The 18,549-nt window shown below is 47.4% G+C and overlaps 1 protein-coding gene across 2 annotated transcripts in view; it reads right to left on the reverse strand.

Annotated features, from left to right (window-relative positions):
- The window catches only part of LOC140494480 (disintegrin and metalloproteinase domain-containing protein 10), a 129,546-nt gene that overhangs the window by 5,901 nt on the left and 105,096 nt on the right, over positions 1-18,549 (reverse strand). The window contains exons 14-15 of one of the 2 annotated variants that reach the window (XM_072593696.1): positions 3,263-3,483; positions 287-383 (exon numbers count right to left, since the gene is read on the reverse strand). In XM_072593696.1, coding sequence (XP_072449797.1) covers positions 287-383; positions 3,263-3,483 — 318 coding nt within the window. The remainder of the gene's footprint in view (positions 1-286; positions 384-3,262; positions 3,484-18,549) is intronic. The other variant, XM_072593697.1, reaches the window with a different exon arrangement.

The following is an 18,549-nucleotide window of genomic DNA, read 5'->3' on the forward strand; positions in this document are numbered from 1 at the left end:
TCTCTCTCTGTCTCTCTCTCTCTCTCTCTCCTGTTTTGTCCCCCAGGCCTCCCCTCAACTCTGGCCTGCTGCTCTCTGCCTACCAACCTCTATGTCACCCCCCCCCCCCCCAACCCCCAAGGATTTTGGGGGGTGAATGCTCTTTGTTTTAATGCATTTTGAGTACTTTTACCCCCACCCAGAATTCAGGCTCCAATGATTAACCCTGCATTCCCTGTATGAGCCCTGGCTGTACACAGCAGTCACATTGGAAGGTTTATCGATGCGTAACTGAGATTAATATTACCTGGCATGCCATCCAGCATTTTGCCAAATATAAACACCGTGCTTGACATGAACGCTACAAGGGTGAGAACTGCCAACAGAATGGCCCACCAATAAGCCTGTAAGAGAGGAAGTAATCCACAGTGAGCTAACTCTCCACACACCACTTGAACTGGGGTGAAACAACTTTCAAAGTAAAGCCCAGTTAATGGCTGCTCCGAGCTTAGAGAGAACCATCACAAAATGGATAGTTTCCCAATCATGTCACTGTTCCCAATCCAACCTTCACCCCTTGGAAGCTTCCAGCCACTAATCTCATACCATCAACCTCCACGGTTTCTTTTTAAATTTGTTCACTATACTGTGAGTGGCTCAGACAGCATTTACTGGCCGGAGGGTGGTTCAGAGTTAACCACATTGCTGGGGGTCTGGAGTCACGTGTAGGCCAGACCAGGTGAGGACAGCTGTGTCCATCCCTACAGGACATTATCGAATGAGATAGGTTCTATTGACAATCCACAACTGTTACTTGGTCACCACTGGGCCAGCTTTGTATTAAATTCAAATTGCCGCGTTGTGTAAAGTGGTCTAAAAATAAGGCTCTTTTTTTATCTTTCCAATTCCAACTAACAAACAGAAAAGAGGCAGAAGCCAAGCTGCTCAGCATGTAGACATGGTGTAAATGAATACATTGTGACTGACATTATTAATTCAACATTGCTTGTTCTGAGTGGGCAAGTGAAATAATCCCAGTGAAGGTGTAAGGGATCAAATGGCTTCCTTATAGACCAATAACAATGCTGTATTTCTGCATTTTTTTTTGATCTGGTGAATCCTTTGATCTGATAAGTCTCAAGCAATTTGCATTTTATCAGTGACACCGGCTGGTCAAAGGGAGGCTAAGTTGTTGTACAGCAAACATATTGCTGCAACTTGCCTCTTAACCAATTATCAACATTCCCAAAGTCTCTCGCCAAGGCACAAATCCAATCAAGCCTGAAGGTGTCATTTCACTGGGACAGACCTTTGGGAATGGCACAGGCAATGGAGGGTCACTAGATGTTCAATATTAAATTTGTTTTCTGCCACAAATGTGGCCAACCCTCCTGTTCACCAGGTTCGTCACGCATGGGCTCCAGTTTCAGTGGGATCCATCATTATCAACATCCTGGAGTTTACCATTGACCAAAAACCCAGCTGGACTCACCACACAAGCACAGTGGCTACAAGAGCAGGTCAGAGGCCAGGAATACTGCAATGAGTAACTCAGCTCCTGACTCCCCAAAGCCTATCCATCATCGACATGGCACAAGTCAGGAATATCCCCCACTTGCCTGGATGGGTGCAGCTCCAACAACACACAAGAAGCTTGACACTATCCAGGACAAAGCAGCCCGCTGGATTGGCACCACATCCACCACATCCATTGAGCCTCCACCACCAATGCTCAGTACCAGCAGTGTGTACCATCTACAAGATGCACTGCAGAAGTCCACCAATGATCCTTGGGCAGCACCTTCCAAACCCATGACCACTTCCATCTAGAAGGACAAGGGCAGCAGGTACATGGGAACACCATCCCCTGCAAGTTCCTCTCCAAGCCATTCCCAATCCTGACTTGGAAATATATCACCGTTCCTTCCCTGTGACTGGGTCCAAATGCTGGAATTCCTTCCCTAAGGTCATTGTGGGTCAACCCACAGAACGTGGACTGCAGCGGCTCAAGAAGATAGCTCCACCCCCACCTTCTCAAGGGGCAACTTGGGATGGGCAATAAATGCTGGGCCCAGCCAGAGATGCCCATTTTCCATGAATAAAAAAAGTTTACATATTGAAACAGCCATTGCTGGGCACACAGTGATAGAAAATGGATTGAGGTGGCCCCTGGGGTAAATGTCTGTCTTTGCCACCAGATCTTAGTGGGTTTTATAATGGGCAGGACAATCTGCTCTACACATTAACGTTGTACATTCACCCCCCACACAATTCCTCCTTGGTTTAGATATTCCCCTTCCATTCTCTCTTTCTGTGCAAGGAAACATATTTTGGTGAACTGGGTGGCTGAGGGCCCCCCTGGACTTTCCGATTGGCCCAGACTAATTATGGAATGTATTCCCCTTGACTTCCTTCCAAACATGGTGCACCAAAACCCGCATTATTCCATAAAATATGGCAGCCCTTCTTGAAATTACATAAATACAGATATTTCGGCTATCCTAACAAGGGCTTTTATTTAATTGAGATGGCGAACCTGGCTGGTTCAGGGCCCCTTGGGAGAGGAATCCCACACGAATACGGGTTTTGTTACGATTGAATGTTAACACATTCCAAGCGTGTATCTCACTACCCAATTTCTGTGTTATCCGTCGGTTTTTTTTCCCCTCTTCTTTGAATAATGTAAGAGACTTAATTATACATCCTGGTTAGTTGTAGGTTAGATTAGTAGTTAGTTGAGTTTTTTTTTTCTGTCGTTATTTTTTTTGTTTGATAAATTTTGGTTATTCTTTATTTAAGATTTAATTGTATATCAATGTTTATACTTGAGTTTTTTATTTGTAAACTTGTAAAAATATGTTAAATTTTCAATAAAAATATCTATTTAAAAAAAAGATATTCCCCTTCACAATTCCTATGCCTACATTGATCATGTATGTAAACATGTCACACTGTCATTACACTCACTCACCAGGGGCAGTGCTGTGCTGACTAATTGCCAAACTGCTGCAGACGAATCCCTGTTGTCCAACAAACTTTCCAAATTTCTCGAAGGTGACGCATATTTAATGACAATTTTGTGGTTACTATTTTAGCTACAATCCCTTACCAATGGGGCCCAGCAGAGTACCATCACACGACAAATTCAAATAGATAGTTCTAATTCCAAATGGAGGCACAGTCATTTATAACGGAAGATGACAAATGATAGAACGTGCAGAACAAAGATATAATATTGATGTGAACTTTTAAATAAACGGCGTCATCCTTTCAAACACCCCACCTTCATCCAATCTGAAATGCCTTCAAATTCTCTCGGCTTGAAGATGGCTTTTCCGAGTTTGGCGATGGGCCCGTCATCATTGACCAGACGACACACGTGAAATATGTCACAGTATCCCTGCATTCTCCGACACGGAGAGCCCGGAGGTAACATCTGCAGGCTGCTGTTGAAATACTGGTGCAATAAGATGGAGGAGGAGCTGGAACAAGTCCGTGGATTGCCTGGAATCAAATGGTGAGAATTGAGTGAAAAGAATAGAGGTCATCCAGCTCCTCTTGTCTGTTGGGTCATGCAATTGGCTGGTGTGCCCCACAATCCTATCTGGCACCAAACCTCCATTTCCCATTGGCTGCTCTTGCCTCACAAACTCAACTAATCGCTGGAGAATTCCCACTCTTCCCAACATCCACCATAACCATTTGGGATAACCATGAGTGCATGTCGTTCCTGGGATTTGTGACACAAACTGGATCGAGTGATCCAGTTACATAGAGACATCCCTGTCTCACATCAGAAGATTTTTTTTAAAAAACTGAAAAAAAACCTTAGTCACATTCCTCTGTCAACATTGATTCAAAAATCCCCGAAGCCAAAAGCTTGCCAAAGTGTCACATCAGTGAGAACTGCAGACGCTGGAGATTAGAGTCGAGAGTGTGGTGCTGGAAAAGCGCAGCAGGTCAGGCAGCATCCGAGGAGCAGGAGAATCGACGTTTCGGGCAAAAGCCCTTCATCAGGAATCCTGATGAAAGACCTTTGCCCGAAACGTCGACTCACCTGCTCCTCGGATGCTGCCTGACCTGCTGCGCTTTTCCAGCACCACACTCTCGAAAGTGACATATCACCTGAGGCCGAGAGATTATGTTGCTTCTTAATTCATTGTTTTCTGTTCTGACAGTGTTGGTCCCTGTCTTTGTCCCTGATATGATAAGTGTTCCTTCTTACCTATTGAACACACGCAGTGAGATTTCACACACAAACCATGTCACAGAGCTCTATCACATAACAGGGAACAAAGTGAGAGCTCAATGCCATATTCTACTATATTAGAATGCCCTCACGTTTAATAACATTCCTCTCCGGGATTTTGCACCATGAAGCTTTGATTACAGGGGTTTGGATCAGAGTGGGGCATCTATTTCTCCTCACCATGCAGGCATGTTATTCCACCCTGACATAAGGATAGCAAAGATGATTCTTGATAGGAGCGAGAGTAACAGGGTAGTTGTTATGGGGGACTTTAACTTCCCCAGTATTGACTGGGAATACTATAGCTCAGGTACTTTAGCCGGGTCAGTTTTTGTTCGATGTGTGCAGGAGGGTTTCCTAACACAGTGTCTAGACAGGTCAACAAGTGGCGATGCCGTATTGAATTTGGTACTGGGGAATGAACCCGACAAGGCGTTCGATTTGGAGGTAGGAGAGCACTTTGGCGATAGTGACCACAATTCGGTTATGTTTACAAATTGCATTGGGCAGGGATAGGTATATACCGCAGGGAAAGCAGTCTAACTGGGGGAAAGGCAATTATGACGCGATTAGGCAAGACTTAGGATGCATAGGATGGGGAAGGAAACTGCAGGGGATGGGCACAATTGAGATGTGGAGCTTGTTCAAGGAACAGCTACTGTGGGCCGTTGATAAGTCAGACAGGGAGGAAGTGGTCGAGAAATGAAGCCATGGCTTACTAAAGAAGTTGAAGCTCTTTTAAAGAGAAAGAAGAAGGCCTATGTGAAGACGAGGTGTGAAGGTTCAGTTCGGGGGCCTTGAGAGTTATAAGTTAGCCAGAAAAGATCTATAGAGAGGGCTAAGAGAAGCCAGGAGGGGACGTGAGAAGTTGTTGGCGGATAGGATCATAGAAAACTCTAAAGCCTTCAATCGGTATATCAGGAATAAAAGAATGACTAGAGTAAGATTAGGGCCAATCAAAGATAGTAGTGGGAAGTTGTTTGTGGAAGCTGAGGACATTGGGGAAGCACTTAATGAATACGTTTCGCCAGTATTCACATTGGAAAAGGGCAATGTGAGTGAGAATACAGAGATATAGGCTACAGGATTAGATGGGATTGAGGTTGACAAAGAGGAGGTTTTAGCAACCTTGGAAGATCTGAAAATAGATAAGACCCCTGGGCCAGATGGGATTTATCCTCGGATTCTCTGGAAATCCAGGGCAGAGATTGCAGAGCCTTTGGCTTTGATCTTTATGTTGTCATTGTCGATAGGAATAGTCTCAGAAGTCTGGAGGAGAGCAAATGTTGTCCCCTTGTTCAAGAAGGGGAGTAGAGACAACCCTGGTAATTATGGACAAGTGAGCCTTACTTTGGGTGTGGGTAATGTGTTGGAAAAGGTTATAAGAGATAGGATTTATAATCATCTGGAAAGGAATAAGTTGATTAGGGATAGTCAACATGGTTTTGTGAAGTAGTAGGTCATGCCTCACAAACTGTATTGAGTTGTTTGAGATGGTGATCAGACAGGTGGATGAGGGTAAGGCAGTTGATGTGGTGGATATGGATTTGAGTCAGGCGTTTGATAAGGTTCCCCACGGTAGGCTATTGCACAAAAGACAGAGTTTCGGGATTGAAGGTGATTTAGCAGTTTGGATCAGTAATTGGCTAGCTGAAAGGAGACAGAGGGTGGTGGTTGATGGGAATTGTTCATCCTGGAGTTCAGTTACTAGTGGTGTACTGCAAGGATCTGTTTTGGGGCTACTGCTGTTTGTCATTTTTATAAATGACCTGGATGAGGGCGTGGAAGGATGGGTTAGTAAACTTGCAGATGACACTAAGGTAGGCAGAGTTGTGGATGGTGCCAAAGGATGTTGTGGGTTACAGAGAGACATAAATAAGCTACAGAATCGGGCTGAGAAGTGGCAAGTGGAGTTTAATGCAGAAAAGTGTGAGGTAGTTAACTTCAGAAGAAGTAACAGGAAAGCAGAGTACCAAGCTAATGGTAAAATATTTGGCAGTGTAGATGAACAGAGAGATCTCGGTGTTCAGATGCATTAATCCCTGAAAGTTGCCACCCAGGTTGATAGGGTTCTTAAGAAGGCATCTGGTGTTTTGGTATTTATTAGTACAGGGACTGAGTTTCGGATACACAAGGTCATGCTTCAGCTGTACAAGGCACTGATGTGGCCACACCTGGAATACTATGTACAGTTCTAGTCACCACATTATAGGAAGGATGTGGAAGCTTTGGAAAGGGTGCAGAGGAGATTGACTCGGATGTTGCCTGGTCTGGAGGGAAAGGTCTTACGAGGAAAGGCTGAGGGACTTGAGGCTGTTTTCGTTAGAGAGAAGAAGGTTGAGAGGTGACTTAATCGAGACATATAAGATAATCAGAAGGTTAGATAGGGTGGACAGTGAGAGCCTTTTCCCTCAGATGGTGATGGCTAGTATGAGGGGTCATTGAGGGGTGATAGATTTAGGACAGATTTCAGGGGTAGTTTCTTTACTCAGAGAATAGTTGGGGCATGGAATGGTCTGCTGGCAACAGTAGTTGACGTTAAGGGCATTTCAATGGGCATTGGACATACATATGAATAACAACGGAATGGTGTAGGTTAGATGGGCATGAGATTAACTTCACAGGTCGACTGAAGGGCCTGTACTGCACTGTAATGTTCTATGTTCTATGAGATGGGGTGATCTTTGATAACAGCTGTTCATTGAATCCAGATCGGAAAAGGATTGTTTCCAGTTCATGTGATCTGCACTGTGGGGGGAATAGACTCCACGATAATGCTCAAAAAGGAACAGCAGAAGGTATACAATTGTGAGGCTATGAGGAAAGAGGCACCCAGATGGATGTTTCAAGGAATAATCTCATTCTCACACCATCAGGTTAGAAATGGACCTTTTCTGATTCACTTGAAATCAGACATAATGTGGACCTTGTGAATCTTTTGGAATTTATGTACCATTGATGCAGGTTCATAAAACATTTTGAACATGTGGCACAGCTGAAGTGCAGTGGGCAGTTCTGGTCACCACACAACAGGAAGGATGTGACTGCACTGGAGATGGTGCAGAAGCGGTTCCCCAAGGATATTACCTGGGCTGGAACAATTCAGCGATGAAGAGAGACTAAACAGAGCAAAGAAGGGGGATCTGATTGAGGTCTGATTGGGCGACTGACTGTGTGGAGTTTGCACGTTGTCCCCGTGTCTGCGTGGGTTTCCTCCGGGTGCTCCGGTTTCCTCCCACAGTCCAAAGATATGCAGGTCAGGGTGGATTGGCCATGCTAAATTGCCCGTAGTATTAGGTGGGGTCTGGGTGGGTTACTCTTCGGAGGGTCGGTGTGGACTGGTTGGGCTGAAGGGCCTGTTTCCACACTGTAGGGAATCTAATAAAGAAGTTCTGAAGGGCATCAAGAAGGTTGGAGGGAGAAAACGTTTCCCTTTAGTGGAGGGGTCAATAAGCAAGGGCACAGTGCTGAGGCAAGAAGCAAAATGGTTCAAGGGGGATTGAAGAAAGAGTTCTTCACCAGAGTGTGGTGGGAATCTGTAGCTCTCTATCTGTAGAGGCAGGAATCCTCATGACGTTTTAGAACTATTTAGATGAGCATTTGAAACACCACATCATAAAAGGTCGTGGGCTAAGTCAAACAGGTGGATGTTTGATGACCAGCACATACACGATGGGCCGAAGGGCATCTCTCTGTGCTGTGAAATCTCTATGACATCCTGCTGAGTTTAACCTCTGGTTTTAGGAAAGGTGAGGATGAGACAGCTAAGAGATAAGCCTGGAAAACCTGAGCAGTGAATGAAAGGCCTGTCCAGACGCAGTTGGAGGCAATGGCCCAGCGGTATCATCAGGACACTGTGAATCCAGAAACTCAGCTCATGTTTTGGCCAAATGGGTTCGAATCTCACCAGGGCAGGTGGTGGAATTTGAATTCAATAACAAAAAAAAAGTCCAGAGTTAAGAGAGTGCAAGCAATTGTGGCAAAACCCCATCTGGTTCATTAACGTCGTTCAGGGAAGGGAATCTGCCATTGGTGACTTCGGACCCAAGGCTGCCTCTGAAATGGCCTGGCAAGCCACACGCTACAAAGTCTCAACAGAGAAATGAAACCAGATCGGCCACCTGGCATTTTTTCTTTCTGTCTAGATTCCCTACAGTGTGGAAACAGGCCCTTCGGCCCAACAAGTCCACACTGACTCTCCGAAAAGCAACCTACCCAGATCCATTCCCCTACACCTAACACTACGGGCAATTTAGCATGGCCAATTCACCTGACCTGCACATCTTTGGAATGTGGGAGGAAACCGGAGCACCTGGAGTAAACCTACGCAGACACAGGGAGAACGTGCAAACTCCACACAGTCAGTCGCCTGAGGTGGGAATTGAACGCAGGTCTCTGGTGCTGTGAGGCAACAGTGCTAACAACTGCGCCACTGTGCTGCCCAGGTACAGGGAAAGACAACAGCAGAAACACTACTGTAGACCTACAAGGTCCTCCTTACTAATATGTGGGAGCTAGTGCAAACATTGGGAGAGCTGTCTCACAGACAGTGTCCCAGACAGCACCAACCCGGCAGGACAGACCCAGCAGGGGTGGTACACAATGGGAAGGGGGTCAGCACCTGGAGCAGCACCGGGTCATTCCTAAAAATGAGGGCTCAACCCGGCAAAGCCAGAGAAAACACCGGACTACCGGCATGGCAAGCAGCATAAGCAGCAAGTGATAGAGCCAAGTGATCCCACAACCAGGGTCTCAACCCTGCAGTCCTGTCACACCCAGTTGGGAATGGGTGTGGACAATGAAACAACCCACTGGAGGAGGAGGCTTCACAAGTCTCCCCATCCCTCAATGTCGGGAGAGGCCAACACATCAGTGCAAACGGTAAGGCTGAAGCACTCACAACGATCTTCAGCTAGAAGTGCCGAGTGGTTGATCCATCGCAGCCTCCTCCAGTGGTCCCCAGCGTCACAGATACCAGTCTCCAACCAATTTGACCTGCTCCACGTTATGTCAAGAAACAGTTGGAGGAACTGGATGTTGGATAGGCAATGGGCCCTGATAACATTCTGGCAACAGTACTGAGGAGCTGGGCTCCAGGATTTGCTGCTCCCCTGGCCAACTCTTCCAGTACAGTGATGTTACTGCCATATACTCGACAGTGTGAAAGATTGCCCAGATAGGTCCTGTACTCAAAATGCAGGACAAACCAACCCAGCAATTATCGCTCCATCAGTCTACTCTCCCTCAGTCTACTCTCCATCAGTCTACTCTCCATCAGTCTACTCTCCCTCAGTCTACTCTCCATCAGTCTACTCTCCCTGAGTCTACTCTCCCTCAGTCTACTCTCCAAGAGTCTACTCTACCTCAGTCTACTCTCCATGAGTCTACTCTCCATCAGTCTACTCTCCATCAGTCTACTCTCCCTCAGTCTACTCTCCATCAGTCTACTCTCCATCAGTCTACTCTCCCTCAGTCTACTCTCCATCAGTCTACTCTCCATCAGTCTACTCTCCCTCAGTCTACTCTCCATCAGTCTACTCTCCATCAGTCTACTCTCCATGAGTCTACTCTCCCTCAGTCTACTCTCCATCAGTCTACTCTCCCTCAGTCTACTCTCCCTCAGTCTACTCTCCATCAGTCTACTCTCCCTCAGTCTACTCTCCCTCAGTCTACTCTCCATCAGTCTACTCTCCATCAGTCTACTCTCCATTAGTCTACTCTCCATCAGTCTACTCTCCCTCAGTCTACTCTCCCTCAGTCTACTCTCCATCAGTCTACTCTCCATGAGTCTACTCTCCCTCAGTCTACTCTCCATCAGTCTACTCTCCAAGAGTCTACTCTCCCTCAGTCTACTCTCCATGAGTCTACTCTCCATCAGTCTACTCTCCCTCAGTCTACTCTCCCTCAGTCTACTCTCCATGAGTCTACTCTCCGTCAGTCTACTCTCCATCAGTCCACTCTCCATCAGTCTACTCTCCCTCAGTCTACTCTCCATGAGTCTACTCTCCCTCAGTCTACACTCCATCAGTCTACTCTCCATCAGTCTACTCTCCATTAGTCTACTCTCCCTCAGTCTACTCTCCATCAGTCTACTCTCCCTCAGTCTACTCTCCCTCAGTCTACTCTCCATGAGTCTACTCTCCCTCAGTCTACTCTCCATCAGTCTACTCTCCATCAGTCTACTCTCCCTCAGTCTACTCTCCATCAGTCTACTCTCCATCAGTCTACTCTCCCTCAGTCTACTCTCCATGAGTCTACTCTTCCTCAGTCTACTCTCCATCAGTCTACTCTCCCTCAGTCTACTCTCCATCAGTCTACTCTCCCTCAGTCTACTCTCCCTCAGTCTACTCTCCATGAGTCTACTCTCCGTCAGTCTACTCTCCATCAGTCTACTCTCCATCAGTCTACTCTCCCTCAGTCTACTCTCCATCAGTCTACTCTCCATCAGTCTACTCTCCCTCAGTCTACTCTCCATGAGTCTACTCTCCGTCAGTCTACTCTCCATCAGTCTACTCTCCCTCAGTCTACTCTCCATCAGTCTACTCTCCATCAGTCTAAATTCCCTCAGTCTACTCTCCATCAGTCTACTCTCCATCAGTCTACTCGCCATTACTCTACTCTCCCTCAGTCTACTCTCCATCAGTTTACTCTCCCTCAGTCTACTCTCCCTCAGTCTACTCTCCATGAGTCTACTCTCCCTCAGTCTACTCTCCATCAGTCTACTCTCCCTCAGTCTACTCTGCATCAGTCTACTCTCCATCAGTCTACTCTCCATCAGTCTACTCTCCCTCAGTCTACTCTCCCTCAGTCTACTCTCCATCAGTCTACTCTCCATCAGTCTACTCTCCCTCAGTCTACTCTCCATGAGTCTACTCTTCCTCAGTCTACTCTCCATCAGTCTACTCTCCATGAGTCTACTCTCCATCAGTCTACTCTCCATCAGTCTACTCTCCCTCAGTCTACTCTCCATCAGTCTACTCTTCCTCAGTCTACTCTCCATGAGTCTACTCTCCATGAGTCTACTCTCCATCAGTCTACTCTCCATCAGTCTACTCTCCCTCAGTCTACTCTCCCTCAGTCTACTCTCCACGAGTCTACTCTCCATTAGCTTACTCTCCCTCAGTCTACTCTCCATCAGTCTACTCTTCCTCAGTCTACTCTTCCTCAGTCTACTCTCCATGAGTCTACTCTCCCTCAGTCTACTCTCCACGAGTCTACTCTCCATTAGCTTACTCTCCGTCAGTCTACTCTCCCTCAGTCTACTCTCCCTCAGTCTACTCTCCATCAGTCTACTCTTCCTCAGTCTACTCTCCCTCAGTCTACACTCCATCAGTCTACTCTCCATCAGTCTACTCTTCTTCAGTCTACTCTCCCTCAGTCTACTCTCCCTCAGTCTACTCTCCGTCAGTCTACTCTCCATCAGTCTACTCTCCATGAGTCTACTCTCCATCAGTCTACTCTCCATCAGTCTACTCTCCATCAGTCTACTCTCCAAGAGTCGACTCTCCCTCAGTCTACTCTCCATGAGTCTACTCTCCATCAGTCTACTCTCCCTCAGTCTACTCTCCCTCAGTCTACTCTCCATGAGTCTACTCTCCGTCAGTCTACTCTCCATCAGTCTACTCTCCATCAGTCTACTCTCCCTCAGTCTACTCTCCATGAGTCTACTCTCCCTCAGTCTACACTCCATCAGTCTACTCTCCATCAGTCTACTCTCCATTAGTCTACTCTCCCTCAGTCTACTCTCCATCAGTCTACTCTCCCTCAGTCTACTCTCCCTCAGTCTACTCTCCATGAGTCTACTCTCCCTCAGTCTACTCTCCATCAGTCTACTCTCCCTCAGTCTACTCTCCATCAGTCTACTCTCCATCAGTCTACTCTCCCTCAGTCTACTCTCCATGAGTCTACTCTTCCTCAGTCTACTCTCCATCAGTCTACTCTCCCTCAGTCTACTCTCCATCAGTCTACTCTCCATCAGTCTACTCTCCCTCAGTCTACTCTCCATGAGTCTACTCACCGTCAGTCTACTCTCCATCAGTCTACTCTCCATCAGTCTACTCTCCCTCAGTCTACTCTCCATCAGTCTACTCTCCATCAGTCTACTCTCCCTCAGTCTACTCTCCATGAGTCTACTCTCCGTCAGTCTACTCTCCATCAGTCTACTCTCCCTCAGTCTACTCTCCATCAGTCTACTCTCCATCAGTCTACTCTCCCTCAGTCTACTCTCCAAAAGTCTACTCTCCATCAGTCTACTCTCCATTAGTCTACTCTCCCTCAGTCTACTCTCCATCAGTCTACTCTCGCTCAGTCTACTCTCCCTCAGTCTACTCTCCATGAGTCTACTCTCCCTCAGTCTACTCTCCATCAGTCTACTCTCCATCAGTCTACTCTCCCTCAGTCTACTCTCCATCAGTCTACTCTCCATCAGTCTACTCTCCATGAGTCTACTCTCCATCAGTCTACTCTCCCTCAGTCTACTCTCCCTCAGTCTACTCTCCATCAGTCTACTCTCCATCAGTCTACTCTCCCTCAGTCTACTCTCCCTCAGTCTACTCTCCACGAGTCTACTCTCCATTAGCTTACTCTCCCTCAGTCTACTCTCCATCAGTCTACTCTTCCTCAGTCTACTCTTCCTCAGTCTACTCTCCATGAGTCTACTCTCCCTCAGTCTACTCTCCACGAGTCTACTCTCCATTAGCTTACTCTCCGTCAGTCTACTCTCCCTCAGTCTACTCTCCCTCAGTCTACTCTCCATCAGTCTACTCTTCCTCAGTCTACTCTCCATCAGTCTACTCTCCATCAGTCTACTCTCCATCAGTCTACTCTCCCTCAGTCTACTCTCCACGAGTCTACTCTCCATTAGCTTACTCTCCCTCAGTCTACTCTCCCTCAGTCTACTCTCCATCAGTCTACTCTCCATCAGTCTACTCTCCATGAGTCTACTCTCCATCAGTCTACTCTCCCTCAGTCTACTCTCCCTCAGTCTACTCTCCATGAGTCTACTCTCCATCAGTCTACTCTCCATCAGTCTACTCTCCCTCAGTCTACTCTCCCTCAGTCTACTCTCCATCAGTCTACTCTCCCTCAGTCTACTCTCCCTCAGTCTACTCTCCACGAGTCTACTCTCCATTAGCTTACTCTCCCTCAGTCTACTCTCCATCAGTCTACTCTCCATGAGTCTACTCTCCATCAGTCTACTCTCCATCAGTCTACTCTCCATGAGTCTACTCTCCATCAGTCTACTCTCCATCAGTCTACTCTCCCTCAGTCTATTCTCCATGAGTCTACTCTCCCTCAGTCTACTCTCCATCAGTCTACTCTCCCTCAGTCTACTCTCCATCAGTCTACTCTTCCTCAGTCTACTCTCCATGAGTCTACTCTCCATCAGTCTACTCTCCCTCAGTCTACTCTCCATCAGTCTACTCTCCATCAGTCTACTCTCCCTCAGTCTACTCTCCATGAGTCTACTCTCCATCAGTCTACTCTCCATCAGTCTACTCTCCCTCAGTCTACTCTCCATGAGTCTACTCTCCCTCAGTCTACTCTCCATCAGTCTACTCTCCATCAGTCTACTCTCCCTCAGTCTACTCTCCATCAGTCTACTCTCCATGAGTCTACTCTCCCTCAGTCTACTCTCCATCAGTCTACTCTCCATCAGTCTACTCTCCCTCAGTCTACTCTCCATCAGTCTACTCTCCATCAGTCTACTCTCCATGAGTCTACTCTCCATCAGTCTACTCTCCATCAGTCTACTCTCCCTCAGTCTACTCTCCATCAGTCTACTCTCCATGAGTCTACTCTCCATCAGTCTACTCTCCATCAGTCTACTCTCCCTCAGTCTACTCTCCATGAGTCTACTCTCCATGAGTCTACTCTCCATCTGTCTACTCTCCATCAGTCTACTCTCCATCAGTCTACTCTCCCTCAGTCTACTCTCCATGAGTCTACTCTCCATCAGTCTACTCTCCATCAGTCTACTCTCCCTCAGTCTACTCTCCATCAGTCTACTCTCCATCAGTCTACTCTCCATGAGTCTACTCTCCATCAGTCTACTCTCCCTCAGTCTACTCTCCATCAGTCTACTCTCCATGAGTCTAACTCTCCATCAGTCTACTCTCCATCAGTCTACTCTCCCTCAGTCTACTCTCCATCAGTCTACTCTCCATGAGTCTACTCTCCATGAGTCTACTCTCCATCAGTCTACTCTCCATCAGTCTACTCTCCCTCAGTCTACTCTCCCTCAGTCTACTCTCCATCAGTCTACTCTCCATGAGTCTACTCTCCATCAGTCTACTCTCCCTCAGTCTACTCTCCATTAGTCTACTCTCCCTCAGTCTACTCTCCCTCAGTCTACTCTCCCTCAGTCTACTCTCCATCAGTCTACTCTCCATGAGTCTACTCTCCATGAGTCTACTCTCCCTCAGTCTACTCTCCATCAGTCTACTCTCCCTCAGTCTACTCTCCCTCAGTCTACTCTCCATGAGTCTACTCTCCCTCAGTCTACTCTCCATGAGTCTACTCTCCCTCAGTCTACTCTCCATCAGTCTACTCTCCCTCAGTCTACACTCCATCAGTCTACTCTCCATCAGTCTACTCTCCATCAGTCTACTCTCCCTCAGTCTACTCTCCATTAGTCTACTCTCCCTCAGTCTACTCTCCATCAGTCTACTCTCCATGAGTCTACTCTCCCTCAGTCTACTCTCCATCAGTCTACTCTCCCTCAGTCTACTCTCCATGAGTCTACTCTCCATCAGTCTACTCTCCCTCAGTCTACTCTCCCTCAGTCTACTCTCCATGAGTCTACTCTCCATGAGTCTACTCTCCATCAGTCTACTCTCCATCAGTCTACTCTCCATCAGTCTACTCTCCCTCAGTCTACTCTCCATCAGTCTACTCTCCCTCAGTCTACTCTCCATCAGTCTACTCTCCATCAGTCTACTCTCCCTCAGTCTACTCTCCACGAGTCTACTCTCCATCAGTCTACTCTCCATCAGTTTACTCTCCATCAGTCTACTCTCCCTCAGTCTACTCTCCCTCAGTCTTCTCTCCATCAGTCTACTCTCCATCAGTCTACTCTCCCTCAGTCTACTCTCCATCAGTCTACTCTCCATCAGTCTACTCTCCCTCAGTCTACTCTCCACGAGTCTACTCTCCCTCAGTCTACTCTCCCTCAGTCTACTCTCCACGAGTCTACTCTCCATCAGTCTACTCTCCATCAGTTTACTCTCCATCAGTCTACTCTCCCTCAGTCTACTCTCCATCAGTCTACTCTCCCTCAGTCTACTCTCCATGAGTCTACTCTCCATCAGTCTACTCTCCAGCAGTCTACTCTCCCTCAGTCTACTCTCCCTCAGTCTACTCTCCATCAGTCTACTCTCCCTCAATCTACTCTCCATCAGTATACTCTCCCTCAGTCTACTCTCCATGAGTCTACTCTCCCTCAGTCTACTCTCCATCAGTCTACACTCCCTCAGTCTACTCTCCATGAGTCTACTCTCCATCAGTCTACTCTCCCTCAGTCTACTCTCCATCAGTCTACTCTCCATCAGTCTACTCTCCCTCAGTCTACTCTCCATGAGTCTACTCTCCCTCAGTCTACTCTCCATGAGTCTACTCTCCATCAGTCTACTCTCCATCAGTCTACTCTCCCTCAGTCTACTCTCCATGAGTCTACTCTCCCTCAGTCTACTCTCCATCAGTCTACTCTCCCTCAGTCTACTCTCCCTCAGTCTACTCTCCATCAGTCTACTCTCCATCAGTCTACTCTCCATCAGTCTACTCTCCCTCAGTCTACTCTCCATGAGTCTACTCTTCCTCAGTCTACTCTCCATCAGTCTACTCTCCATGAGTCTACTCTCCATGAGTCTACTCTCCATCAGTCTACTCTCCCTCAGTCTACTCTCCATCAGTCTACTCTCCATGAGTCTACTCTCCATCAGTCTACTCTCCATCAGTCTACTCTCCCTCAGTCTACTCTCCCTCAGTCTACTCTCCACGAGTCTACTCTCCCTCAGTCTACTCTCCCTCAGTCTACTCTCCATCAGTCTACTCTTCCTCAGTCTACTCTCCATGAGTCTACTCTCCATGAGTCTACTCTCCATCAGTCTACTCTCCATCAGTCTACTCTCCCTCAGTCTACTCTCCCTCAGTCTACTCTCCACGAGTCTACTCTCCATTAGCTTACTCTCCCTCAGTCTACTCTCCATCAGTCTACTCTTCCTCAGTCTACTCTTCCTCAGTCTACTCTCCCTCAGTCTACTCTCCCTCAGTCTACTCTCCATCAGTCTACTCTTCCTCAGTCTACTGTCCATGAGTCTACTCTCCATGAGTCTACTCTCCATCAGTCTACTCTCCATCAGTCTACTCTCCCTCAGTCTACTCTCCCTCAGTCTACTCTCCACGAGTCTACTCTCCATCAGTCTACTCTCCCTCAGTCTACTCTCCATGAGTCTACTCTCCATGAGTCTACTCTCCATCAGTCTACTCTCCATCAGTCTACTCTCCCTCAGTCTACTCTCCCTCAGTCTACTCTCCACGAGTCTACTCTCCATTAGCTTACTCTCCCTCAGTCTACTCTCCATCAGTCTACTCTTCCTCAGTCTACTCTTCCTCAGTCTACTCTCCCTCAGTCTACTCTCCCTCAGTCTACTCTTCCTCAGTCTACTCTCCCTCAGTCTACACTCCATCAGTCTACTCTCCGTCAGTCTACTCTTCCTCAGTCTACTCTCCCTCAGTCTACTCTCCCTCAGTCTACTCTCCGTCAGTCTACTCTCCATCAGTCTACTCTCCATGAGTCTACTCTCCATCAGTCTACTCTCCCTCAGTCTACTCTCCCTCAGTCTACTCTCCATGAGTCTACTCTCCGTCAGTCTACTCTCCATCAGTCTACTCTCCATCAGTCTACTCTCCCTCAGTCTACTCTCCATGAGTCTACTCTCCCTCAGTCTACACTCCATCAGTCTACTCTCCATCAGTCTACTCTCCAATAGTCTACTCTCCCTCAGTCTACTCTCCATCAGTCTACTCTCCCTCAGTCTACTCTCCCTCAGTCTACTCTCCATGAGTCTACTCTCCCTCAGTCTACTCTCCATCAGTCTACTCTCCATCAGTCTACTCTCCATCAGTCTACTCTCCATCAGTCTACTCTCCCTCAGTCTACTCTCCATGAGTCTACTCTTCCTCAGTCTACTCTCCATCAGTCTACTCTCCCTCAGTCTACTCTCCATCAGTCTACTCTCCATCAGTCTACTCTCCCTCAGTCTACTCTCCATGAGTCTACTCTCCGTCAGTCTACTCTCCATCAGTCTACTCTCCATCAGTCTACTCTCCCTCAGTCTACTCTCCATCAGTCTACTCTCCCTCAGTCTACTCTCCATGAGTCTACTCTCCGTCAGTCTACTCTCCATCAGTCTACTCTCCCTCAGTCTACTCTCCATCAGTCTACTCTCCATCAGTCTACTCTCCCTCAGTCTACTCTCCATCAGTCTACTCTCCATCAGTCTACTCTCCATTAGTCTACTCTCCCTCAGTCTACTCTCCATCAGTCTACTCTCCCTCAGTCTACTCTCCCTCAGTCTACTCTCCATGAGTCTACTCTCCCTCAGTCTACTCTCCATCAGTCTACTCTCCATCAGTCTACTCTCCCTCAGTCTACTCTCCATCAGTCTACTCTCCATCAGTCTACTCTCCATGAGTCTACTCTCCATCAGTCTACTCTCCCTCAGTCTACTCTCCATCAGTCTACTCTCCCTCAGTCTACTCTCCATGAGTCTACTCTTCCTCAGTCTACTCTCCATCAGTCTACTCTCCATGATTCTACTCTCCATGAGTCTACTCTCCATCAGTCTACTCTCCATCAGTCTACTCTCCCTCAGTCTACTCTCCCTCAGTCTACTCTCAACGAGTCTACTCTCCATTAGCTTACTCTCCCTCAGTCTACTCTCCATCAGTCTACTCTTCCTCAGTCTACTCTTCCTCAGTCTACTCTCCATGAGTCTACTCTCCCTCAGTCTACTCTCCACGAGTCTACTCTCCATTAGCTTACTCTCCGTCAGTCTACTCTCCCTCAGTCTACTCTCCCTCAGTCTACTCTCCATCAGTCTACTCTTCCTCAGTCTACTCTCCATCAGTCTACTCTCCATCAGTCTACTCTCCCTCAGTCTACTCTCCACGAGTCTACTCTCCATTAGCTTACTCTCCCTCAGTCTACTCTCCCTCAGTCTACTCTCCATCAGTCTACTCTCCATCAGTCTACTCTCCATGAGTCTACTCTCCATCAGTCTACTCTCCCTCAGTCTACTCTCCCTCAGTCTACTCTCCAT

The sequence above is a fragment of the Chiloscyllium punctatum genome, chromosome 24 (genome assembly GCF_047496795.1).
Source record: "Chiloscyllium punctatum isolate Juve2018m chromosome 24, sChiPun1.3, whole genome shotgun sequence".
NCBI classification, from domain to species: Eukaryota; Metazoa; Chordata; class Chondrichthyes; order Orectolobiformes; family Hemiscylliidae; genus Chiloscyllium; species Chiloscyllium punctatum.